The sequence below is a fragment of the Somniosus microcephalus genome, chromosome 32 (genome assembly GCF_052327205.1).
Source record: "Somniosus microcephalus isolate GS21.2 chromosome 32, FLI_Smic_1.0, whole genome shotgun sequence".
Classification (NCBI taxonomy): domain Eukaryota; kingdom Metazoa; phylum Chordata; class Chondrichthyes; order Squaliformes; family Somniosidae; genus Somniosus; species Somniosus microcephalus.
The window spans coordinates 34,259,045-34,286,671 of NC_141018.1; the positions used below are offsets into that span (position 1 = coordinate 34,259,045).

General features: G+C 49.3%; 1 protein-coding gene across 2 annotated transcripts in view; it reads right to left on the reverse strand.

Moving 5' to 3' along the window:
- igf1ra (insulin-like growth factor 1a receptor) overlaps positions 1-27,627 on the reverse strand; it is a 305,819-nt gene that overhangs the window by 109,860 nt on the left and 168,332 nt on the right. For both annotated transcript variants that reach the window (XR_015074380.1, XM_085972351.1), the window contains exon 3: positions 1,104-1,407. Coding sequence is in view for 1 of the 2 variants with exons in the window: in XM_085972351.1 (XP_085828477.1) it covers positions 1,104-1,407 (304 nt within the window). In the remaining variant the exon portion in view is untranslated. The remainder of the gene's footprint in view (positions 1-1,103; positions 1,408-27,627) is intronic.

Here is a 27,627-nt window from a genome sequence, read left to right on the forward strand (position 1 = left end):
AAGCAACAGGGATGCTTGGTCTGTGGCCGGGGTTCCTGCACATGTTGCTAAGCAACAGGGAAGCCTGGATTTGTTGCTGTGTACGGAGCTCTCGTAATACCTCTCTGTCATCCGGACTTTTTGATAAACCGGCACCACGCCGGTCCTGTTGGTGCCGGATAATAAAGAGTTTCCTGTAACTGGTCCTTCATTTCGTTGTTGGTGGGCTCTTTCTGTGCACAAAATATCTGCCCGGTTCACCTGCATAACAAATGGCTATTAATATGTTGGCAGTGAAGTGCTTTGGGAGGGGCTGTATAAACACAAGTCCCTTCCATCTTCATCACCAGTGATAGCCAGAGGAGTTATTAGATAAATGCAATACACTTTTGACCCAAACATAAGCCAAGAGGGGAGAGAAAAAAAAAAAAATCGGGAGAGAAAGAAATGTTTATATTAAAACAACAGCAGTTAAAAAAGCTTACAGGATGCTGGGCTTCATGAATAGAGGTATAGAGTACAAAAGTGTGGAAATTATGATGAACCTTTATAAAACACTGGTTCGGCCTCAACTGGAGTATTGTGTCCAATTCTGGGCACCGCACTTTAGGAAGGGTGTGAAGGCCTTAGAGAGGGTGCAGAAAAGATTTACGAGAATAGCTACATTGATAGACTGGAGAAGCTGGGGTTGTTCTCCTTGGAGCAGAGAAGGTTGAGGAGATTTGATCGAGGTGTTCAAAATCACGAGGGATCTGGACAGAGTAGATAGAAACTGTTCCCATTGGCGGAAGGGTCGAGAACCAGAGGACACAGATTTAAGGTGATTGGCAGAAGAACCAAAGGCGATGCGAGGAAAAACTTTTTTTTTACGTAGCGAGTGATGAGGATCTGGAATGCACTGCCTGAAAGGGTGGGTGGAGACACTCAATCGTGGCTTTCAAAAGAGATTTGGATTAGTAGCTGAAGGAAAAAGATTTGCAGGGCTACGGGGAAAGGGCGGGGGAGTGGGACTGGCTGAAGTGCTCTTGCAGAGAGCCAGCACGGGCTCGACGGGCCGAATGGCCTCCTTCCGGGCTGGAACCGCCCCACGATACCACAAACTCACACAAGACGCTCTCACTGACCTGCTGGCATTGCGGGTGTATCCCGACGGGCAGCTGGAAATGCATTCCCCCTGGTGGAGCACAAACTGGTCCTTGGGATTGTCGCCAGGGATTTTGGAACAGAATTCCTTGGTCACGCAGCGCCAGCCGTCGAACTTGTAGGTGCTCGGCGGGCAGCTGAGCTGACACTGGCCCTCGTGGTAGTAGTTCCGACACGCCATACAGGCCCGGTGGTCATTCAGCGTGGTGCAGCCCCCCAGGCACTCCTCGTGGCAGCACTCATCCCGGTCGTTGCAAGCGCGCTTTCCGCAAGCTTTCGGGCAGACTGTAAAACAAAATCAAACACAGACACGAGATGATTATATTTTATATTCTCTCACTTGCATTTATACAGCGCCTCGAACGTCCCAAGGGACTTCGCAGGAGCGTCATCAGATAGAACGCGACACCCAGCCACGTAAGGAGACATCTGGACAGGTGACCGAACGCTTGGTCAAAGAGAAAAAGAAACAGAAAATGCTGGAAATTCTTGGCAGGTCAGGCAGCATCTGTGGAGAAAGAGAGAAACTGAGTTAACGTTTCAGGTCAGTTCGGACGAAGGGTCATCGACCTGAAATGTTAACTCTTGTTTCTCTCTCTCCACGGACGCTGCCTGACCTGCTGAGTGTTCTCAGCATTTTCTGTTTTTATTTCAGATTTCCAGCCTCCGCAGTATTTTGCGTTTGGCTTGATCAAAGAGGTAGGTTTTAAGGAGTGACTTAAGAACATAAGAAATAGGAGCAGGAATAGGCCACTTGGCCCCTCGAGCCTGCTCTGCCATTCAATAAGATCACGGCTGATCCTGGGCTCAAAGCCACTTCCCTGCCCGCTCCCCATAACCCTTCACTCCCTTATCTTGCAAAAATCTGTCTATCTTCACATTAAATGTATTTAATGACCCAGCCTCCACGGCTCTCTGGGGCAGAGAATTCCACAGATTACGACCCTCTGAGAGAAGAAATTCCTCCGCATCCGAGTTCTAAAAGGACAACCCTTTATTCTGAAACTATGCTCCCGAGTTCTAGATTTCCCCACGAGGGGAAACAGTCTCTCTTAAGACGACTTAGAGAGAGAGAGAGAGAGGCGGAGAGGTTTAGGGTGAATTCCAGAGCTTAGGGCCCAGGCAGCTGAAGGCACGGCCGCCAATGGTGGAGCAATTAAAATCGGGGATGCTCAAGGTCATAATTTTAAGGTTATGCCCCCTTGTTCTGGACTCGCCCCCCCCACCTACACAGTAAGCTCTGCATAAAAGGTAGAAATGAGATTGTATGCACTAATAGACGACAGCATACGTAGGACCCATGTGCCTGCAGTTGGATGCGCTGCTTTCGTGCAAGAACCAGCTTAAAGGTCATTAAAAGATGTCCAGTGGGTGTAATCAACGTTCAATTCATGGACCACTTTCTACAATCCCTTAGTGCTACAGCTGGGCAACACCAGAGTAAACTCGCCGGAGTCGCTAAGGCCTCATGAAGGTCCTTCAGCCTTGGCGAACAGTCAGGTTTTCTTTGGAGGTTAAAAAAAACTCCGGACTTGACTATTCCAACGCTCTCCTGCCTGGCCTCACACCTCGCACCCTCTGAAAACGTCAACTCATCCAAAACTCGGCTGCCCCATGTCCCAACTCACACCAAGTCCCATTCACCCATCACCCCCCTGTGCTCGCTGACCTACATTGACTCCCGGTCCGGCAACATCTCGATTTTAAAATTCTTATCCTTGTTTTCAAATCCCTCCATGGCCCCTCGCCCCTCCATATCTCTGTAATCTCCTCCAGCCCTACAACCCCCCCGCCCCGAGATATCTGCACTCCTTCAATTCTGGCCTCTTGTGCATCCTGGATCTTGATCGCCCCACCATTGGCGGCCGTGCCTTCAGCTGCTGAGGACCTAAGCTCTGGAATTCCCTCCCTAAACCTCTCCGCACCTCTCTGCTCCTTTAAGACGCTGCTTAAAACCTACCTCTTCCTGCTCTAATATCTCCTTATGTTGGCTTGTTGACAAATTTTGTCTGATCAGGGTCCTGTGAAGGGCCTTGGGACAGTTTTACTACGCTAAAGGCGCTATATAAATGCAAATTCTTGTTAAAAGCAGAGAAGTTATGCTGAACCTTTATAAAGCGCTGGTTCGGCCTCAACTGGAGTATTGCATCCAGTTCTGGTCACCACACTTTAGGAAAGATGTGAAATCCCTTGACAGGGTGCAGAGGAGATTTACCAGAATGGTCCCGGGGATGGGGGATCTTAGCTACAAGGACAGGTTGGAGAAGCTGGATTTGTTTTCATTAGAGCAAAGGAGGTTGAGGGGTGATCTGATAGAGGTGTACAAGATTATGACGGGTTTGGATAGGCTAGACGGGGAAAGGCTGCTCCCACTAGTTGATGGTACAAGGACTAGGGGACACACAGGTTTCGGGCAAGAGATACAGGGGGAAAAAGTGAGGAAAAACCTTTTTTACGCAGCGAGTGGTGAGGACCTGGAACTCGCTGCCGACGGAAGTGGTGGAAGCGGAGACACTCGATGTTTTCAAGGGGAGACTGGATAGGCACTTGAGGGAAATAAACTTGCAGGGCTACAGGGATAGAGCGGGGGAATGTGACTGACTGGATTGCTCTACAGAGAGAGCCGGCATGGACTCGATGGGCCGAATGGCCTCCTCCTGTGCCGTTATGACTCTATGTTGTTGTTTCTACTGGCTGCACAAGCAGCGAACCATAGGGCCCAGCACCCCGGCACTATAAAGGCAGCTGGAAACCTTCAAAAGGAAAGCTTGGGGAAATAAAAAGGAGTCTCTTTTCCCCGTTAAGCAGTTCGATGATGTCCTATTACGTCAATCCAAAGCAGCATTTAAGTTGAAAATAGGTTTGTCCTGCACTGTATTTTATACAGTACAGTGCGTACAGTTCTTAAGTATGTAATTTAGTTAAATGAAAGCATAATTGCAGGGAGCGAGAAAACACAGTCGTACACTCAGGTACACACTGTACCTTGTCCCACACCTGCGTTGCCTTAAAACTACAAGCTCACTTTTAATTAGAAAAAAAATACTATTTGCATTACACTGTTTTGAGTACAAGAAAGATTCTAAAGCTCCTTTCACGACCACCAGACGTCCCAAAGCGCTTTACAACCAATGAAGTACTTTTTGAAGTGTGGTCACTGTTGTAATGTAGGAAACGCGGCAGCCAATTTGTGCACAGCAAGCTCCCACAAACAGCAATGTGATAATGACCAGATAATTTTTTTTTTCGTGATGTTGATTGAGGGATAAATATTGGCCCCAGGACACCGGGGAGAACTCCCCCTGCTCTTCTTCGAAATAGTGGCCGTGGGATCTTTTACATCCACCTGGGAGGGCAGACGGGGCCTCGGTTTAACGTCTCATCCGAAAGACGGCACCTCCGACAGAGCGGCGCTCCCTCAGCACTGCACTGGGAGTGTCAGCCTAGATTTTTGTGCTCAGCTCTGAGTGGGACTTGAAGCCACAACTTTCTGACTCAGAGGCGAGAGAGAGTGCTGCCCACTGAGTTACAGCTGACACAAGCACAAGGAACTGAACTAGTCTGTGCTTCTGGGCAGTGTCTGGGAGGCAAGTTTTTTTGCATCAAAAAAGCAATTATTTTCTCACAAATATTTCCCTCCCCCCCTCCATTACAATCCTAAATGAGCGGACTCCTTACAGAAGGTACAGCTCCACAAATATCAGCTGACCTTCAGTAGGAATATAGGAACAGGAAGAGGCCATTCAGCCCCTTGAGCCTGTTACACAGGAACAGGAGGAGGCCATTCAGCCCCTCGAGCCTGTTACATAGGAAGAGGAGGCCATTCAGCCCCTCGAGCCTGTTACATAGGAAGAGGAGGCGGCCATTCAGCCCCTCGAGCCTGTTCCACCATTCAATTAGACCATGGCTGATCTGTATCTTAACTCCATCTACCCGTCTTGGTTCTATAACCTTTACCTATCAAAAATCTATTCATCTCAGTTTTGAAATTTTCAACTGACCCCCCCAGCCTCAACAGCTCAAGATTTCCAGCTTTCCACCGTCCTTTGTGTGAAGAAGTGCTTGCCGACACAGAGTACTTCATAGAAGTAGCCATTCTTCGCCTGCGAGCCTAAATTGTGCCGACCGACTATTCAGCCATAAAAGGCACCACAGGTGGGCCCAATCCTATTGTGCCCGGACACCAGCCATGTAACTATTTGCCACACATTTTATCACACTCCTCCCGACAGCAGCCAAGGCAACTTGCAACAGGTTAGCATGGGCCAGTTCAGAGCCTCCCGAACATCACCCGTCTCCGACCCTACCTCAGCTCATCCGCTGCTGAAACCCTCATCCAGGCCTTTGTTACCTCCAGACTTGACTATTCCAACGCACACCTGGCCGGCCTCCCATCATCCATCCTCAATAAATTTGAGCTCACCCAAAACTCTGCTGCCCGTGTCCTAACTCGCACCAAGTCTCGTTCATCCATCACCCCTGCATCGGCTCACGGTCCGCCAGCGCCTCTGACGTAGGAAAACTACTAGGCACTTGGTCTAAGCGTTAAACAAGGCTTTAATCAACTGTTTTACAACATGGAGATCCAGTTGTGTCCTTCACTAGTTCCTGTTAAAGAATGTCCTGAGCAAGCTGGGCCCGTGCCCAAGTATTTATACTCTCCCTGGACAGCGCCACCAGCAGGCCACCCAGTATTATTACATAAGTCATTTCCACATGAATGACAAGGTTCATGTCAGCCTCAAAGTCAAAATTCTCATCCTTGTTTTCAAATCCCTCGATGGCCTCGCCCCTCCCTATCTCGGTAATGTCCTCCAGCCCTACAACCCTCTCAAGAGCTCTGCGCTCCTCCAATTCTGGTCTCTTTTAATCGCTCCACCATTGGCGGCCGCGCCTTCAGCTGCCTGGGCCCTAAGATCTGGAATTCCCTCCCTAAGCCTCTCCGCCTCTCTCTCTCCTCCTTAAAAACCGACCTCTTTGGCCGAGCTTTTGGTCACCTGTCCTAATATCTCCTTATGTGGTCTCGGTGTCATACTTTGTCTGATTTACGCTCCTGTGCAGCGCCTTGGGAGGTTTAGCCGAGTTAAAAGCGCTAGATAAATGCAGGTTGTTGCTGTTGTTAAAGAGGTGTCAACACCACTGCCTCACACAAGGACATTCTAAACATGGTCACCAGAGAACAGGAATGTTTGAGCATCCCATTCTGATGCCGGTGTTCCACATGGCAGGCAAGAGTAAACTCTGGGCACCGGTCTCTATCGAGTTAGATTGCAGCAGTTTAAAGTATGAGGTGAAGCTCAGCGTTCCTTCGGTTTTCAAATACTGCCAATTTTTTTTTAAATCAAGGCATTCAAGTACCACTGCTTAATTTAATCATCTTCAACTGCACCTCCCCTCTCAACGATAATCAGCTATAAATGACTAACAAAATAAAAGCGACCATTTATCATTCGCACAACAGTGATCCCACCAATAAATCACCTGCATTAATTTAACACTAACAACTGCGGTCAACAAAGCAATTTAGCAAGAGTTGTTGAGTACATTACCAAGCAGGGTCTCGTGGGGATTCAGTCACCCACTAATGGGTTCGCCAGGGAGGGACAGTGATAACAACAGACAGGTTTCCCCCGGTCCTCATCACTTATTACACATCACGGCGACAGGGATCACCTTAAGAGGGGACACGGTGAGCCACCGGAAACATTAGGCTCCTCGATCACCGCTCGCAAGTCATCGCCTGTCATCAGAAGGAAAGGCCTTTGGGAACTGGGACTCGGGAGGAAAGGAAGAGTGGAGATGGTCCGTACACGACCCCGCCCACTCCCCATCCCTAAAGGGCGAGAGCCGGACCCCATTTGGGAGCGAAACATAGAAACATAAAAGATAGGAGCAGGAGTAGGCCATTCGGCCCCTCAAGCCTGCTCCGCCATTTAATGAGATCATGGCTGATCATCCAAATTCAGTACCCTGTCCCTGCTTTCTCCCCATATCCCTTGATCCCTTTAGCCTTAAGAAATATATCGAACTCCTTCTTGAATATATTTAATGAACTGGCCTCCACCACCCTCTGTGGCAGAGAATTCCACAGGTTCACCACTCTCTGGGTGAAGAAATTCCTCCTCATTTCAGTCCTAAATGGCTTACCCCTTATCCCTAGACTATGGTCCCTGGTTCTGGACTCCTCGGCCATCAGAAACATCCTTTCTGCATCTAGTCTGTCCAGACCTGACAGAATTTTATAGGTTTCGATGAGATCCCCTCTCATTCTTCTAAACTCCAGTGAGTATAAGCCCAATCGACACAATCTCTCCTCGTACGTCATTCCTGCCATCCCAGGTATCAGCCTGGTGAATCTTCGCTGCACTTTTTCCACACACGGCAGCGGAAATCTGGAACTCTCCCTCCCCCAAAGGTCTGTGGACGCCGGGGGACACAACTGGAGCTTTCTGGACCGAGATCAATAAGATATTTTTAAAAATCTGGTAAGAGCATCAAGGGGACCAAGGTGGGTAAATGGAGTGGAGGTACAGATCAACTACGATCTAATTGAATGGGGGGGGCAGGCTCAAGGGGCTGAACGGCCGCCTCCTGTTCCTAATCTAACTGTTTCTGAAAGAGCGTGAACGGCTTAAAGGACTGAAAGAAAAGACTTGCAGATATTAAAAACACATTTACCATCGCTCTCTGGAGGTCCCAAAGCATTTCACATATGTGCAGTCACTGTGACGTGGGGAAATGTGGCAGCCAATTTGGAGTGCAGGATCCCACGAACAACAGAGGAGATAAGTGACCAGTTTTTGCTGGTGTTGGTGAGGTTGGTGGAGGGAGAAACTTCCAACACACCGGGAGAACTCTCTGCTCCTGATTAAATCGTGCCACGGGATCTTTAATATCCAGCTGAACCATTTACACTGTCCCAATGTCTAAATCAAAGCACAGCACCTCTGCTAAGGCAGCACTCCTTCAGCACTGCAAAAAAAAACCAGAACCAAGATGACACTTCACATGCCGTGACCCAGAACCAAGTTATTTTTTAAAATTAATTTAAGAAATGGGTTGTTCCTCCCGTCTTCTGAAGGCACCGACTCTTTTCTTGAGCTCGGAGTGTCCTCCAGTATGGCCAGCCGTGATGGGTGAGCATTGTTGAGTGGCTCACTAGGTCACTTCAGAGGGCATGTAAGTCAACCACGGTGATGTGAGAATGGAGTCACATGTAGGCCCAGACCGGGAAAGGACGCTAGGTTTCCTTCCCGAAAAGGAGATTAGTGAACCAGTTGGACTTTTTAAAACAACTTGCATTTATATAGCGCCTTTAACATAGTAAAGGCGACTCGACTATTCCAACGCACTCCTGGTTGGCCTCCCACATTCCACCCTACGTAAACTTGAGGTCATCCAAAACTCGGCTGCCCGTGTCCTAACCCGCACCAAGTCCTGTTCGCCCATCACCCCCTGTGCTCGCTGACCTACACTGGCTCCCGGTTAAGCAACGCCCCAATTTCAAAATTCTCATCCTTGTTTTCAAATCCCTCCATGGCCTCGCCCCCTCCCTATCTCTGTAATCTCCTCCAGCCCCACAACCCTCCGAGATATCTGCGCTCCTCTAATTCTGCCCTCTTGAGCATCCCTGATTATAATCGCTCAACCTTTGGTGGCCGTGCCTTGTTGCCTGGGCCCTAAGCTCTGGAATTCCCTCCCTAAACCTCTCCGCCTCGCTGCCTCTCTCTCCTCCTTTAAGACGCTCCTTAAAACTTCTCTTTGACCAAGCTTTTGGTCACCTGCCCTAAATTATCCTTGTGGATCGGAGTCAAATTTTTGTCTTAAAATACTCCTGTGCAGCGCCGTGGGACATTGTACTACATTAAAGGTGCTATATAAATACAAGGTGCTACATAAATACAAGTTGTTGTTGTTGTAAAATGTCCCAATGCGATTCACAGGAGTGATTATAAGACAAAAATATGACACTGAGCCACATAAGGAGATATTAGGGCAGGTGACCAAAAGCTTGGTCAAAGAGGTCGGTTTTAAGGAGCGTCTTAAAGGAGGAGAGAGAGGTGTAGAGAGGCGGAGGGAGGGAGTTCAATTCGGGATTGTGAACTTGCGTTCTCTGGCTTGCTGGTCCAGTAACACAACCACTACACTACACTACCATGCCCAGTTCATTACCTGAACAGTTAACGTTTGACAGATTGAAAATTAGAAACTGCTGGAAGTGGGCAGTCTTCAGCAGGTTCTGGCTCGTAAACTACAAACTCCCATTATACAACATTCAGACAGAACGGCGTGGGTTTTTCAACTGGCGCCCATCAATTTTAGCAGCCCATGAAGGGGGTCACAAGCGGCTATATCATCAGATTTATGCAGCTCAACTTCTTAGCACATTATTTTTGTTGCCATATTTAATAATTAACACAAATGTGATAACGTGCTCATACTTTGGTTGGCGACACGGTCTTGCAGAAGTTGGGACATGGGACTCCAGGAGCGTGTTGACATTTGCAGGGGATCCCCAACATGGTAAAGTTTGCTTTACAGTCTTGTTAATGGGCAGAAAGGAGCCCATTTTAGATCAAAGCTGGTGGTGGAAACATCTAACGTGCCATTTACAATCCTTTCTTCGCGACACTTTCAAAGGGATCTTCAAGTGAGACCTCGTTGCTAGATGTCATTAGACTGGTGAAGTAAACCAAAGCCAGATGGCCTGTAAATCTTCTACTTTTAGCTTTACGTGGCTGACATCCTCTTGTAGCTTTGCACAGCATATTAACAGGTCGGATTGCATATAGTCAAGACAGATACGTGACAACTTCCTGTACAAGACAACTTTAAACATGATGGGGGGTGGGGGAGAGGGAGCTTCCGCTACAAGTGCCCCTCAATGGCCTTGCCCCGCCCATTCTCTGCAACCTCCACCAACCCAAGTCCCAACACGCATCCTCGGCTCTTTCAACATTAGCCTCCCGTGCAGATAATGAAGCAGTCCGTGCCCGCATGCAGCAAGACCTGGACGACATTCAGGCTTGGGATGATAAGTGGCAGGTAACATTCGCGCCACACAAGTGCCAGGCAATGACTATCTCCAACAAGTGAAAGTCTAACCACCGACCCTTGACATTCAACGGCATTACCATCGCCGAATCCCCCACCATCAACATCCTGGGGGTCACCACTGACCAGAAGTTTAACTGGACCAGCCACATAAATACTGTGGCAACAAGAGCAGGTCAGGGGCTGGGTATTCTGCGGTGAGTGTCTCACCTCCTGACTCCCCAAAGCCTTTCCACCATCTACAAGGCACAAGTCAGGAGTGTGATGGAATACTCTCCACTTGCCTGGATGAGTGCAGCTCCAACAACACAAGAAGCTCGACACCATCCAGGACAAAGCAGCCAACTTGATTGGCACCCCATCCACCACCTTAAACATTCACTCCCTCCACCACCGGCGCACCGTGGCTGCAGTGTGCGCCATCTACAAGATGCACTGCAGCAACTCGCCAAGGCTTCTTCGGCAGCACCTCCCAAACCCACGACCTCTTCCACCTAGAAGGACAAGGGCAGCAGGCGCATGGGAACACCACCACCTCCAAGTTCCCCTCCAAGTCACACACCATCCCGACTTGGAAATATATCGGCCGTTCCTTCATCATCGCTGGGTCAAAATCCTGGAACTCCCTCCCTAACAGCGCTGTGGGAGCACCTTCACCACACGGACTGCAGCGGTTCAAGAAGGCAGCTCACCACCACCTTCTCGAGGGCAATTAGGGATGGGCAATAAATGCCGGCCTTGCCAGCGACGCCCACATCCCATAAACAAATTTTAAAAAATCATCCCCCCCTCACCCCCACCCCCATTCCACTATGGGCTGTCCGGAACTCTAGAACTCCCTCCCTCCCTCCCTAGACCGCTCTGCCTCATTACCCCGTCCCTACATTGAAGAGCCTCCTCAAAACCCGCTTCATTAACCAAAGCCTTTGAGCACCCTCACTAAATCCCCTAACCGGTACTCGGCGCCAGCCATTCCACCCCCCTCCACCCACCCACCACCTTTGCCGCGCTGATGCGACCATGAGGCAAGTGCGGGCTGTTGTTGTAACTTGAAGCTACAGCCACCCTTGGACGTTTCTGAACATTATTAGCTTTCCACACTATATGGGGATTTCTGTGAATATTACAGCAGCTTGCCTTGCCAATAAAGGGAACTCTACTTTATCTGTTTTGCCAAAGTCAGATTTCCAGTTCATAACCTGGGATGGCAGGAATGACGTTATGAGGAGAGATTGGGTCGATTAAGCTTATACTCGCTGGAGTTTAGAAGAATGAGAGGGGATCGCATTGAAACTTATAAAATTCTAACAGGTCTAGACAGACTAGATGCAGGAAGGATGTTCCCGATGGTCGGGGAGTCCAGAACCAGGGGTCACAGTCTAAGGATAAGGGGTAAGCCATTTAGGACAGAGATGAGGAGGAATTTCTTCACCCAGAGAGTGGTGAACCTGTGGAATTCTCTACCACACAAGGCAGTTGAGGCCAACTTATTAAATATATTCAAGAAGGAGTTAGATATATTTCTTAAGGCTAAAGGGATCATGGGATACGGGGAGAAGGCAGGGACAGGGTACTGAGTTTGGATGATCAGCCATGATCTCATTAAATGGCGGAACAGGCGCGAGGGGCCGAATGGCCTACTCCTGCTCCTATCTTCTATGTTTCTATAACCCTGGCAGGGAGAAGCATTCCCATGAAGACTAAAACACGTTGGCAGTTTATTAGCGCTGTGCGATGAATAAGGGTGCTGCAAGGGGCTTTCCCCTCCCCCCCCCCCGCACTTTTTCCCCACTAGATAGTACAGAGCACTTATGCCTGTTCACCCTCCAGAGACTTGAGCACAAAAAGCTAGGCTGACACTCCCAGTGCAGTGCTGAGGGAGTGCCGCACTGTCGGAGGTGCCGTCTTTCAGATGAGACATTAAACCGAGGCCCCAGCTGCTCTCTCAGGTGGACGTAAAAGATCCCATGGCCACTATTTCAAAGAAGAGCAGGGGAGTTGTCCCCGGTGTCCTGGCCAAGATTTGTCCCTCAATCAACATCACTAAAACAGATGACCTGGTCATTATCGCATTGCTGTTTGTGAGAGCTTGCTGTGCGCAAATTGGCTGCCGCGTTTCCTACATTACAACAGTGACTACACTTCAAAAAGTACTTCATTATCTATGGTGGTACTTTTGGCTACAGAGTAAGGAGAGTGGGGGGAAAATCAGCCAGGGTTCCTGATCCTGATCAATGTTCAGTAACCTCTAAGTGTGTGGACAGGACGGAGCTGGGCTTATGGTCGAAGGCCTTGCTGGCACTCACTGCCAATACTGACCAGAAGACTGGCTGCCGAGACGAGTGATCGGAGGACTGCTTTTGCAAGTCAGCACTTTCAGGAGAGAAGTGGAGGGATTGAGGACAGGAATTCCAGAATGCAAGGGCAAGACCGCTGAAGCCTCTGCCAATGATGGTACAGCAAAGGGAGGGTCAGAGGGACGAGATGTAGAGTTGGAGGTGGTGCCCGAGGGTGGGTGAGGAGATGTAGAGCGGGATGTGGTGCCCGAGGGTGGGTGAGGAGATGTAGAGCGGGATGTGGTGCCCGAGGGTGGGTGAGGAGATGTAGAGCGGGATGTGGTGCCCGAGGGTGGGTGAGGAGATGTAGAGCTGGAGATGGTGCCCGAGGGTGGGTGAGGAGATGTAGAGCGGGATGTGGTGCCCGAGGGTGGGTGAGGAGATGTAGAGCTGGAGGTGGTGCCCGAGGGTGGGTGAGGAGATGTAGAGCGGGAGATTGTACCCAAGGGTGGGTGAGGAGATGTAGAGCGGGATGTGGTGCCCGAGGGTGGGTGAGGAGATGTAGAGCTGGAGGTGGTGCCCGAGGGTGGGTGAGGAGGTGTAGAGCTGGAGGTGGTGCCCGAGGGTGGGTGAGGAGATGTGATACCTGAGGGTGGGTGAGTAGAGCAGGAGGTGATACCCGAGGGTGGGTGAGGAGATATAGAGCTGGAGGTGGTGCCCGAGGGTGGGTGAGGAGATGTAGAGTGGAATGTGATGCCCAAGGGTGGGTGGCACAAGGTCGTGGAACGATTTGTAAACTATTATCTGAAATTCCCAGCAGCCAGCTAAAGGCTCTGGGTTCATATGACGAGAGATCTTCTCAACGCTTAGATCATCCAAACACCATTACTAGTTTTTCTTAGAATGATACAGCTCAGAAGGAGGCCATTTGGCCCATCGTACCTTTGAAAGAGCTCTCCAATTACACCCCCCCCCCCCTGCTCTTTCTCCGTAGCCCTGCAATTTTTTCCTCTTCAAGTATTTACCTGATTCCCTTTTGAAAGTCACTATTGACTCTGCTTCCACCGCCCTTTCAGGCAGCGCGTTCCAGATCACAACAACTCGCTGCGGAAACAATTTTTTCCCTCATGTCGCCTCTGGTTCTTTCGCCAATCACCTTAAACCTTCTGCCACTAGAAACAGCTTCTCCTTATTTACTCCATCAAACCCTTCATGATTTTGAACACCTCTATCAAATCGCCACATAGCCTTCTCTGCTCGAAGGGGAACAACCCCAGCTTCTCCACGTAACTGAAGTCCCTCCATCCCCGGTACCATTCTAGTAAATCTCCTCCGCACCCGCTCCGAGGCCTCGACAGCCTCCCTAAAGTGCGGACACAATGCTCCAGCTGGAAGTTGCGAATAACCTCCTTGCTTTTATACTCTCTGCCTCTTATTAATAAAGCCAAGGATCCCGTACGCTTTTTTAAACAGCCTTCATTATACAGGTATAATGAATACCTGGGAGAGATTACAAGCCAGTAATCTGATCACAGGAACCAAGTGAGTGGTTTAATAATCTGCATCTGAACACTTGAGATTAGCCAACACCCCGATATATTCCCCAGTATCGGTTATGGGCTGTAACACATATGGTTCCACTTTCACGTGAGGCTTTGGGTTGTGTTTGGTCAATCTTTTTGTTGAGAACAGATGTCAGTGCGTGAGTCAAACATCGCTAAACCACAGCATTGGTCGAGGATGGACGATCTGCGGTCGATTAATCAGGAGAGTCTATGCCCAGCATATATTAGGGCCTGGTATATTTTCCCCTCATTGCCCAAGGATGCCATCTCCTTGCTGAAATACAGTTCCACGAATGTTGACGAGCCTTGCCCAAGTGGTCCACGGTGTGTGAACCCAGAGAGTGGGTGCCTGTTCGAATATCAGGGCCATCACCGCCAACAACAACAACTTGTATTTATATAGCGCCTTTAACGTAGTAAAACATCCCAAGGCGCTTCACAGGAGTATTAAAAGACAAAAAATTTGACACCGATCCACATAAGGAGAAATTAGGGCAGGTGACCAAAAGCTTGGTCAAAGAGGTAGATTTCAAGGAGCATCTTAAAGGAGGAGAGAGAGGTAGAGAGGCGGAGAGGTTTAGGGAGGGAATTCCAGAGCTTAGGGCCCAGGCAACAGAAGGCACGGCCGCCAATGGTGGAACGATTATAATGAGGGATGCTCAAGAGGGCAGAATTAGAGCACCACAGATATCTCGGGGGTTGTTGGGCTGAAGGAGATCACAGAGATAGGGAGGGGCGAGGCCACAGAGGGATTTGAAAACAAGGATGATAATTTTGAAATCGAGGTGTTCCGGACCGGGAGCCAATGTAGGTCAGTGAGCACAGGGGTGATGGGCGAATGAGACTTGGTGCGAGTTAGGACACGGGCAGCCGAGTTTTGGATGACCTCAAGTTTACGTAGGGTGGAATGTGGGAGGCCAGCCAGGAGTGCGTTGGAAGTGTCAAGTCTAGAGGTAACAAAGACATGGATGAGGGTTTCAGCAGCGGATGAGCCGAGGCAAGGGGCGATGTTACGGAGGTGGAAGTAGGCGAGACTTCTCACGTCACCCCACACCCACAGCACGGGTCACGAGACAGTGGTTAGGGTACGGCAGCCTAGTGGCCTTGCGCCAGTTTTCTACATTAAAGGCACTTTATAAACACAAGTTGTTGTTGATGATGATCTCAGCACTGACTGGCGATCAAATCCTCCTGTCCCTTTCTACACAAGTGACATACTGGATATTATATAAACCATCAGAACGCTTCAATGATACCCTTGGGGAGCACTCCTGATTTTCGACTCTACCACCAGTTGCTAACTTCCTGCAGAAATATTGTTTTCTAGCTGTCTGGTGTTGAGACCAGTGCGACTACGTTTTAACAACTACTTTTTTCTCTCACAGGATCATGTGATTGAATTTTATTTCCCCTCTATAAATTCTGTCAGCATGCTTGGTGAACTGAATCACATGTGTGTAAGGGAGCTTTTCCCAAACCGAGTTCCACACCCCGCTGGGCACAATTGAGAACTGATTAACAGTTGATGGATTTTGATAAACAAAATTCCCCTGACCCTGTGAATCAGGCTGGGACCGCAGCAAGAGTTAGGCCGCACACTCACTCTGTTCAGCAAGTCACTGATTTAAAAAAATAAAGAGACAGCCGGTAAACAATGCGTGCCCCACAGAGCGCCTTTAACCGAGAGATGTTCAAAGGCGGACACCGAGGGGGGAAGAGTCAGGACAGTGAGCTGGCTGAAGAAGTCTGGATTGGAGGAGGTTTTGGAAGGTGGGAAGAGATGCAGAAAGCCCAAAGGGGGATTAGGTAGAACGTGCCACGGTTGCTGGTTCAGCCGCGAAATGGACGTCCCTCCCCAGGCAATTTTAACAACCCGTCACTGTACAGTGGTCGGGCGGTAGCCGCCTTTATCAATGGAAATTGGCCCATCCAGAATCGATGACAGTCATATCAGGAAGTGCGATCCAACTTTAGGAATGGATTTCGGGTGGGCAAAAACCGGAGATACATTCGAGATCCAGGGAGGGGCAAGAGAAACATACGAATTAGGAGCAGGAGTCGGCCACTCGGCCCCTTGAGCCTGCTCCGCCATTCAATATCATTGCTGATCCGATTACTCCACATTCCCGCCTACCCCCGATAACCTTTCACCCCCTTGCTTACCAAGAATCTTATCTACCTCTGCCTTAAAAATATTCAAAGACTCTGCTTCCACCGCCCTCTGAGGAAGAGAGTTCCAAAGACTCACGACCCTCTGTGAGAAAAAATTTCTCCTCATCTCTGTCTTAAATGGGCGACCCCTTATTTTTAAACAGTGACCCCCTAGTTCTAGATTCTCCCACAAGAGGAAACATCCTCTCCACATCCACCCTGTCCAGACCCCTCAGGATCTTGTATGTTTCAACCAAGTCACCTCTTATTCTTCTAAACTCCAGCGGACACAAGCCTAGCCTGTCCAACCTTTCCTCATAAGACAACCCGCCCATTCCAGGTATTAGTCTAGTAAACCTTCTCTGAACTGCTTCCAACGCATTTACATCCTTCCTCAAATAAGGAGACCAATACTGTACACAGTACTCCAGATGTGGTCTCACCAATGCCCTGTATAACTGAAGCATAACCTCCCTACTACTTTCTTTTTGCTGGATGGATGAGTTGGGCTGCAAGGTCCTCCTCACGTCAGCTTGGCTCAGTGCTGGAATACTAATCTCAGAGTCAGAAGGTTGTTGGTTCAAGCTCCACTCCAGGACTCGAGCACATAATCTAGGTGGACACTCCAGTGCAATACTGAAGGAACAGATCAGACAGGAGCAACTTAGAAAGATTCCCAATATGGGGTCTCAGTAAAACATTACATTTTAATGTTTCACCTTAAAAGTTAAAATAAAACTGCACACAGTGTTCTACAATACAAAGTGACTACACTTCAAAGGTATTTCATTGGCTGTGAAGTGCTTTGGGACGTCCTGAGGTTATGAAAGGTGCTGTAGAAATCCAAGTTCTTTCTTTGTAACAGACAGAGGGGCATATTGTACGTACCTTAGTCACGCTGTAGTCTAGGTCCCTCAGTGTCTGGATGTTAAATTCATCAATTGGAACAAATACATTTGCTTTGAAGAAACCGTCTACAATTTGTTTTGGCTCCTAATCATATACTACGATTGTTCTTCCCCATTGATTGGCAGCGATGAGAGATTTGGAAAACAGAGTCCCAGAGCTTCTGTTATCCCCTCCCCGTCTTTCAGGTGAGACGTTAAACCGAGGCCCCGTCTGCCCTCTCAGCTGGACGTAAAAGATCTCACGGCCACTATTTCAAAGAAGAGCAGGGGAGTTCTCCCAGGCGTCCTGGGCCAATATTTATCCCTTAAATCAACATCACTAAAAACAGATGATCTGGTCATGATCACATTGCTGTTTGCGGGAGCTTGCTGTGCGCAAATTGGCTGCCGCGTTTCCTACATTACAACAGTGAATACACTTCAAAAAGTAATTAATTGGCTGTAAAGCGCTTTGGGACATCCTGAGGTTGTGAAAGGCGCTATGTAAATGCAAGTCTTTCTTTTCTTTCTTTTCCCCATCCCTCTTCCTCCAATTTTTTTCCAATCTCCCTCTCCTGAAGGTGCGGCCTCATGCTGGAGGATGGTCACATCAGTGTCGACAGCCCTCCGAGACACCATCCAAGTAGCCCGTTCTGCAAATGCAAGGGTGGACCCGGAGGCTCCCCGGCATCTGTGGCTCACTGCTGCAACGGGCGGTGCAGCGAGCCACTGGTCTATCGTGCATGCGGATCGCAGCCAGAGTTTAGAAGAATGAGAGGTGATCTCATTGAAACATACAAAATTCTTACAGGACTTGACAGGGTAGATGCAAGGAGGAGGTTTCCCCTGGCTGGGGAGTCTAGAACCAGGGGTCACAGTCTCAGAATAAGAGGTCGGCCATTTAGGACTGAGATGAGGAGGAATTTCTTCACTCAGAGGGTGGTGAATCTTTGGAATTCTCTACCCCAGAGGGCTGTGGAGGCTCAGTCATTGAGTATATTCAAGACAGAGATCGATAGATTTTTGAATATTATGAGATACGGGGATAGTGCAGGAAAGTGGTGATGAGGTCGAAGGTCAGCCCTGATCTTATTGAATGGCGGGGCAGGCTCGAGGGGCCGAATGGCCGACTCCTGCTCCTATTTCTTATGTTCTTATTCCGGTTGCACAAAAGCAGCCAAGTTGAGCCTTCGGCAGATGGCGGCGTGTCTCCGTGCCTTCAGGTGGCTTGGCCGAGTCGGACGGTGCGGTGTGTGGGGGTGGGGGGGTGGGGGGGAGAAGAGATCAACGGAGAGACCCGCCAATCACTCTGCGGCACCTCACTGGCCCACACTAAAAATCGCTGGACTCCTTTAAATGTGACGTAACAGCAGAGTTCAGTCAGCGCAATCTGTGGAGTCCGATCGAGAAGAAAAATGATCCTGAAGTTGACTTTTATCACAGATGAGCTTTCCAAAAACAAGCACAGCTTCTAATCTAGAAATTATTTATTGTTTCAAACTGTACTCTTGCTCGGTAGTGATAATGAAGTGAAGAGTTTGCAGATATATTCCTTATAAGTGTATAAACTGATGGCCAATCAAGTGTACATGTAGGAGGAATAGACTGTACTACTGTATATATTTATAGATGATCTATTTACATTCAGAGTCGCTGGATGAAGGAATGATAGGCATTGCAGTTCTCCCACTTCATTGAATTTCCTAACAAGGAATCTCTCTCCCATAGGAACAATCCACTCCTGTTTCATCACAGCCTTTGCCAAATTCAGGGGGGATATGCCATCACGCTGAAATGTTGTGGTTTTGGCACTCAACGTCCATCCTGGCTAACTCCCTGCTCATCAGCCAAGGCAGAGACATCAGACACACTCTCAAAAAATAAATTCCCAGCCAGCTCAAACGCCTGCCGCCTTTGTCCTTCCATTCTACTATGTCGGATTGCTGTTTGTGGGAGCTTGCTGTGCGCAAATTGGCTGCCACCTTTATACCGACATTACAACAGTGACTGCACTTCAAAAAAGTAACATATTAGCCGAAGTACTTTGGGAATGTCGGGGTCAGCAAAGAAGCTGTCTAAATGAAAGTTCTTTCTTCACGACACCAGGGATGAAATCTCCATTGTGCTCCTCCCAGGGTCTAGTAGGTAAGGTGACCTGGAAGTTCTGCGTTTGTGCATTAAAATCTTTCACGGCTACTCTCTCTCCTAACCAACTGATCGCAACAACTTTCATTTATACAGCGCCTTTAAAACTTCCCAAAGCGCAATCAGACTAAAAAAAAAAATTAGACACTGAGCCAAAGGAGGAGACATTCGGATGTGCAGCCAAAAGCTTGGTCAAAGAGGTAGGTTTTTAAGGAGCTCTTAAAGGGAGGGGAAGAGAGGTGGAGAGGTTCAGGGAGGGGATCACATGAGCATAGGCAGGATATTTGACTGCAGGAGGAGGGAAATCAGAGCCAAGAATGATCCTTCGCTCACCTGACATTCCTGTTCACTTCCAGGAGAGGTCACTGTAAGGAGCGGGATCGTCGGCCGAATTTCCCTGTCGCTCACTGAGTGATGCTTATGGCCAATCGCCTCAGCTAAGATCAGCACAGACTGAGAATCAATGCTGGACCTCCCGGTCAGTATGACTCAGAGAGACTTCAGCCCTCAACCACTGCATTGTAAATCTCTCTTAGGCAGTCCCTCGGAACCGAGGATGACTTGCTTCCACATTAAAAATGAGTTCTCAGGTGACTGATGAGTCCAATGTGGGACCTACAGTCTCTGTCACAGGTGGGGCAGACGGTGGTTGAAGGGGCGGGTGAGTGGGGTGCTTGGGTTGACGTGCGCTCCCCGCGCCGCCTGCGCCTGGCCTCCGCTTGCTCCCGGCGAAGAGACTCCAGGTGTTCGGCGCCTTCCCGGATGCTTCTCCGGATCCAGGAGCTAATAAGCCGCAAGCGCAAGGCATTCCTGATCTGGAAACAGCAACAGAACTCGAGAGCAAGAAAGCGGCTCTACAGACGCCTGGAGGCCGAGGTCCAACAAAAAACTCGTGACCTAAAGAACAGATGGTGGGTGGAGAAAGTGCAGGAGACCCAGCAGCTAGCCGACAACCACGACGTGCGTGGATTCTTTAGCGCAGTCAAGACTGCCTACGGCCCAAGCACCCAAGGCCCTGAACCCACTGCATTGTAAAGCTGAGCAACTTACAGCATTCCGATCCCAGACAAAAGGCACAATCACATCAACTTAAGACATTATTTTCCTTCAGGTCAGCGATAGGGATAGTACACCTTCAACCTTCTCATTAAGGGGATGGTAGGAGGGCACCTCTTAGTGGCTTAAGAGTGGGGAAAAAATAACCTGCATTTCTGAAATACCTCATCAATAACTCAGCTCAGGGTAATGGCCGAGACTTTGAATCTTTAGGGTTGTTAACTTTGGTTGGATGTGTTTCATTGCATGACCTTTCGCCTCCAACTGCCCTGTCAAACAGCCTCTTTCCCCCGTCTCCAATACTTTTATAAACTGATACGCTAAAGTGTTCAAACCAATTATTTTTTTATGCCCCTTCGACCGTTGTCCTGGGTTGCTTGCAGCAGTGTCCGGGAGATTAATCTTCAAGTCCTGGAGGCTCCATGGCAATACTGGAGGCTTGACAAACCTCACTGAGTGGAGAATCTCAGCATCACTTGGTGTCGTTACCAACTAGGCCACCGAGAGAGAGAGAGAGACGGGCGGGAGGAGCCTTCCGAAAACAAGCCAAGATCTACTGTCCTCCCTGTCTCTGTAACCGCCACCAGCTCTACAACCCTCCCAGATCTCTGCGCTCCTCCAATTCTGGCCTCCTGCGCACCTCCTGCGATTTGACGGCCCACCGCTGTTTTTGGTCAGTTGTCCGAACAGCTCATGTGGCTCGGTGTCAAAATTCGGTTTGATAATCTCTCCTGTGAAACGCGTCGAGACCAGCGTCCCCTTTAATTTTATTTTTTTGGGGGGGCTGCATGGTTCGTTCAAATTTCCGCGCGCACGCGACGATTTTTGCCCGTTTAAAAGCCGGGGAGCCGGCGGCACGGGAGAACCAGACCGCTGTGAGGCCGCGCAGCTTAAAAGGGAAAACGTTCACGGGGAAGTTTTACTACGTCAAAGGCTCTATATAAATGCAAGTTGTTGTTGTCGTCCAAACCACACTGCCGATAACAAAATATTTTTCATGAACATCTCCAGCAGCATCCAAAGTCAACGCGGCAAGGAACTAAATCCTGGCCATCTTTATTCCTCCTCTTCCGACATCTTCCGCCGTTTGTTCGAAACTGCTGGGAGGGAAGGAGGTCCCAAAACTTCCTCGCATTAAAATCGGCTAATCGCCGGTGATTCTGCATCATTAAAATGGAGCAGAGCAGGGCAGGGCAATCCCTTTCTTCTTCAAGCAACCCCCGAGGCTCCAGGGCTGGAAATCATTCCTCGTTCCTGCTGCTGAGCATTAAGTGCCCAGAAAGGAATTCCTACAATGCGAGCCGGGCTAGAATTTAAGTTGGCGAGTTGGAGGTACAAAGAGGAACAGCAAAATATGGCATTCCAAAACACACACGCCTTTTGAAGCTGTAATTTCACACCTTGCCCCGGAGCTCCCCCACCCCCCCACCCCTTCCAAAAAAAACAAGGGGGGAAAGAAAGGAGTGAGAGAAAGAAACGGCGAAAATGGAGAACGAGATAACGATTTGGAGGAAACAGAAGAAAGTCGAATGATTCCAGGAATGAGGGACTTCAGTGACGTGGATAGACTGGAGAAGCTGGGGTTGTTCTCCTTGGAGCAGAGAAGGTTGAGAGGAGATTTGATCGAGGTGTTCAAAATCACGAGGGGTCTGGACAGTTAGATAGAGAGAAACTGTTCCCATTGGTGGAAGGGTCGAGAGCCAGAGGACACAGGTTTAAGGTGATTGGCAGAAGAACCAAAGGCGACGTGAGGGAAAAACTTTATTACGCAGCGAGTGGTGAGCATCTGGAATGCACGGCCTGAAAGGGTGATTCAATCGTGGCTTTCAAAAGGGAATTGGAGAAGTACCTGAAGGAAAAAAAATTTGCAGGGTTACGGGGAAAGGGCGGGGGAGTGGGAATAGCTGAAGTGCTCTCAGAGAGCCGGCACGGGGCTCGACGGGCCGAATGGCCTCCTTCTGTGCTGTAACCATTCTATGATTCTGTTCTAAGATTCTATGAAAGAATAGAAATAAAAAAAGACAACGAGATAGAGACATATGTGGAGAAACAATATTCTCCCTAATTTTAAATTTAAAGAGGCGGTGTGGGCCATTCAAAATATCGCCCGTGCACGGGATCCATGGAGCGCTGCGCGGCCGCACAGCTTACAGCGAGCATTGGTGGGGACGCACGCGTGCGCAGAAAGGTGACGGAATGTGAAGGAAAGGAAATACGGGGGCGAGGAGAGCGGAAGGGAAACCACAGGAGGAGAGGGGAAAAACGGGAGAAGAAAAAAAAACTTACAGAAAAGAAAATGGGACGGGGGGGGGGGGTGCAGCTGAGACGGGAGAGATGGGGTAGGGTAACAGAAGAGGAAAAGAGGGCGCAGAAGGGAATGCAAGAAAAAAGGGATGGAGAGCAGTGAAAGAGGGAAAATGGGGAGGACAATAGAGAAAGAAGAAAAACAGAAAGCAAGGAGAGTTTGAGATAATAAGGACAGACAGACAGAATCTGTTCTGGTGTTTAAACCATTGTTCTCATTAACCCTGTCGTATTTACTTCAGAACAAAGCCCCTTGTACTTGCTGCATCCTCTCTGAGCCGCCAAGTGGAAACGATTGTGTTTTTTTTCCCTGAATGACTTCCTGCAGTGTCAGATAACAGCGTTCCTCATCCTCCCTGTGCTCCGGCTCCAAGGAGAGTTCGCTGGGGCTCAGTCACAATACCGTGCCCGGCGATAACTCGGCTCAGCTCAGAGGCAACTCGAAAATCATTCTCTCTTTTTGGGGTGGGGAGGCGGGGGTGGGAATCAGAACTGCACATAGAAACATAGAAGATAGGAGCAGGAGTAGGCCATTCGGCCCCTCGAGCCTGCTCCGCCATTTAATGAGATCATGGCTGATCATCCAAATTCAGTACCCTGTCCCTGCCTTCTCCCCATATCCCTTGATCCCTTTAGCCTTAAGAAATATTTCCAACTCCTTCTTGAATATATTTAATGAATTGGCCTCTACTGCCTTCTGTGGTAGAGAATTCCACAGGTTCACCACTCTCTGGGTGAAGAAATTCCTCCTCATCTCAGTCCTAAATGGCTTACCCCTTATCCTTAGACTGTGACCCTGGTTCTGGACTCCCCCACCATCGGGAACATCCTTCCTGCATCTAGTCTGTCTAGTCCTGTTAGAATTTTATAAGTTTCAACGAGATCCCCTCTCATTCTTCTAAACTCCAGCGAGTACAAGCCCACTCGACCCAATCTCTCTTCATGGGGCTAAAGATGTTGCTTTGAGAACCAATACAGCAGCTGCCAGTTTCCAACAGGATAGGTTAGTGTCAGCTCATCTTTTTCCTCCTTAAGTTATGTTCCTATTACAGAGCTTCACATTTTTGGGTCAATTTTCCCCCCTTCTTTCTTCACTCCTGCTGGGGGGGCTGCAGTTCGAAGGGTGCTGGTTGCCATCTGCTTACCTAACCTACGAGCCATTCTTTACGTACGAGCCCAGACAGTGTCCAGCCAGTGTCAGAGGGCTATTCGACCATGGGGGAACTCCACAGCTGACACCCGACGCTGTCCTCACCCGATGTACAGATTCCCTCCCGAACCTTCTCTCTCTCTCTTCCTTTGCTGGAATGGGGCTCGACTGAGGGAACGGCCTCCTCTTCCGTGTTGTAACCTTTCTCTGATTCTAAGACGCTCCCTTAAAACAGTGTCAGCCGTGGCTCAGTGGGCAGCACACTTGCCTCGGAGTCAGAAGGTTGTGGGTTCAAGTCCCACTCCAGAGACTTGAGCACATAAAGCTAGGCTGACACTCCCAGGGCAGTGCTGGGGGAGCGCCGCACTGTCGGAGGTGCCGTCTTTCGGATGAGACGTTAAAACGAGGCCCCGTCTGCTCTCAGGTGGACTTAAAAGGCGAAGAAGAACAGGGGAGTTCTCCCCGGTGTCCTGGGGCCAATATTTATCCCTCAACCAACATAACAAAATTGCTGTTTGTGGGAGCTTGCTGTGCGCAAATTGGCTGCCGTGTTTCCTACATTACAACAGTGACTACACTTCAAAAAGTACTTCATAGACTGTAAAGTGCTTTGAGACGTTCGGTGGTCGTGAAAGGTGCTTTAGAAATCTAAGTCTGTCTTTCTTTTCTTTTACCAAGCTTTTGGTCACTTGTCCCAATATCGCCTTATGTGGCTCGATGTCAAATTTTCTTTGATAATCGCTCCTGTGAAGCACCTTGGGACGTTTTTAACGACATTAAAGGCGCTGTATATTCGAGCTGCATCAGAATGCTAAGACAAACGTACAAGGGCCTAAAGTCCACGCCTCTACTACCTTGCTTGCCAGCCTCTTCCATGTGCATCATCTTCTTCTTCTTAGGCAGTCGTTCGGAACCGAGGATGACTTGCTTCCACATTAAAAATGAGTTCGCAGGTGACTGATGAGTCCAATGTGGGACCTACAGTCTCTGTCACAGGTGGGGCAGACGGTGGTTGAAGGGGCGGGTGGGTGGGAGGCTTGGGTTGACGTGCGCTCCTTCCGCTGTTTGCACTTGGCTTCCGCTTGCACCCGAAGAGACTCGAGGTGTTCGGCGCCTTCCCGGGTGCTTCTCCTCCACTTTGTGCGGTCTTGGGCCAGGGATTCCCAGGTGTCGGTGGGGATGTTACACTTTTTCAAGGAGGCTTTGAGGGTGTCCTTGAAGCGTTTCCTCTGCCCACCTGGGGCTCTCTTGCCGTGCCGGAGCTCCGAGTAGAGCGCTTGTTTTGGGAGTCTCGTATCGGGCATGCGGACAATGTGACCCGTCCATCGGAGCTGATTGAGCGTGGTCAAAGCTTCGATGCTGGGGATGTTGGCCTGAGCAAGAACACCGACGTTGGTGCGCCTATCCTGCCAATGGATTGGCAGGATCTTGCGGCGTCAGCGTTGGTGGTACCTCTGCAGTGCTTTGAGGTGCCTGCTGTACATGGTCCATGTCTCTGAGGCATACAGCAGGGCGGGTATCACTGCTGCTCTGTAGACCATGAGCTTAGCGCCACATGCCTCACCCTCTCAGTGAAGATGCTCCCTCTGGTACTGGATTCAAATAAGCGCATGTCCCATCGATCAGTCCTGGTGTAGCGTTATGAAGCAGTACACAGTGCTCCAGGCTTCACACAGGACTCCAGCGACCACACCTCCTTTGGGGGAAGGGGAAAGGGTAAACATGGAACTCCTGCGGTTGCCGGGATTTCACCAAAGCTGGGAGGGAGGAGGGAGGCGGGAGCTCTGCGCAAAAAATCGGCAGAAAAACACCCAAAAAGTACAATTCTAAATTTCCTGATAAACCAACAAACGCCAGCAATCGGAAATAAAGACAGAAAATACTGGGAAGACTCAGCAGGCCGGGCAGGCTCTGGAGAAAGACTTGCATTTCTATAGCGCCTTTCACAACCTCAGGACATCCCAAAGTACTTTACAGCTAATGAAGTGCTTTTTGAAGTGTAGTCACTGCTGTAATGTGGGAAACGCGGCAGCCAATTTGCGCACAGCAAGCTCCCACAAACAGCAATGTGATAACGACTAGATAATCTGGTTTTTTTTTAGTGATGTTGGTTGAGGGATAAATATTGGCCCAGGACACCGGGGAGAACTCTCCTGCTCTTCTTCGAAATAGTGGCCATGGGATCTTTTACATCCACCTGAGAGAGCAGACGGGGCCTCGGTTTAACGTCTCATCCGAAAGACGGCACTTCCGACAGTGCAGCACTCCCTCCGTATTGCCCCTCTGACAGTGCGGCGTTCCCTCAGTACTGCACTGGGAGTGTCAGCCTGGATTTTTGTGCTCAAGTCTCTGGAGTGGGACTTGAACCCGCGACCTGCTGACTCAGAGGTGAGAGGGCTACCCACCGAGCCACGGCTGACAGAGAGAGAAAAACTTAGGGTTAACATTTCAGAACTGCTCTGCCGAAAGGGCACCCACCTAAACATAGAAACATAGAAGATAGGAGCAGGAGTAGGCCATTCGGCCCCTCGAGCCTGCTCCGCCATTTAATGAGATCATGGCTGATCATCCAAACTCAGTACCTGTCCCTGCCTTCTCCCCATATCCCTTGATCCCTTTAGCCTTAATGTATATCCAACGTCAACTCTGTTTCTCTCTCCACAAATGCTGCCTGGCCTGCCGAGTGTTTCCAGCCGTTTCTGTCCTTATTCCCGACAGAATCCAGTAAAAACCAGGAGCCTTGGCAACTCCGACAAGTTCATCTTTGGTCACGGCCGCCGGCTGCGGAGATGCCAGTGAAACTAGTGCAACCTAAAAGAGGCTTAACATTAAGGTGAGGTGCTGCAGCCAGACAGGAAGGCTGGGAACTACTGCTGAACTGAGAGCACCGTATAACCACACAATCTAAAAGGCTCAGCCCCTAAACTTGCTTTTAAATCTGCTCCATTTCCTGCTTTTTTTCCAGTTCTGACGAAGGGTCATCGACCTGAAACGTTAATTCTGTTTCTCTCTCTCCACGGGTGCTGCCTGGCCTGAGTTTTTCCAGGGTTTTCTGTTGTTATATCTAAAAGGCTCGTCTTATTCAGTGTTCCATCCCAGAAATCGGGCAATTTCTCGTAGAAGTAAATAAAATTATTTGAGGAGCAAAAAATAGCGTCGCACCCGAAGTGCGAGTGTCTGAGGAGAACAAGGTCAATGAAGATCACCTACAAGAGATTCACCAAGATGATAGCAGGGATGAGAGGCTTCAGCTATGAGAGACTAGAGGAACTGGGGCTCTCTTCGTCAGAACTACACAGTTTAGAGGAGATCTGACGGGGAGGATCAAACTGATCAACAACAACAACAACTTGTATTTATATAGCGCCTTTGTCGTAGTAAAACGTCCCAAGGTGCTTCACAGGAGTGTTATTAAGACAAAAAAATTGACATCGAGCCACTTAAGGAGAAATTAGGGCAGATGGCCAAAAGCTTGGTCAAAGAGGTCGGTTTTAAGGAGCGTCTTAAAGGAGGAAAGAGAGGTGGCGAGGCGGAGAGGTTTAGGGAGGGAATTCCAGAGCTCAGGGCCCAGGCAGCTGAAGGCACGGCCACCAAAGGTTGAGCGATTATAATCAGGGATGCTCAAGAGGGCAGAATTAGAGGAGCGCAGATATCTCGGGGGGGGTTGTGGGGCTGAGGAGATTACAGAAATAGGGAGGGGCGAGGCCACAGAGGGATTTGAAAACAAGGATGAATGGCTTTGATGAGGCAAATTGGGGTAAAGTATTTCCACTAGTCAGTGAGTCTGTAACTCGAGGGCATCAATTCATCACCAAACAAAGCGAGAAGTTTGGAGAATTTCTTCTGAAATTTCAGAGGGATGTGAGGACATGGAATGTCCGACCAGAGAGAGTGAGTGAGTGGCAGAAGCAGAATCT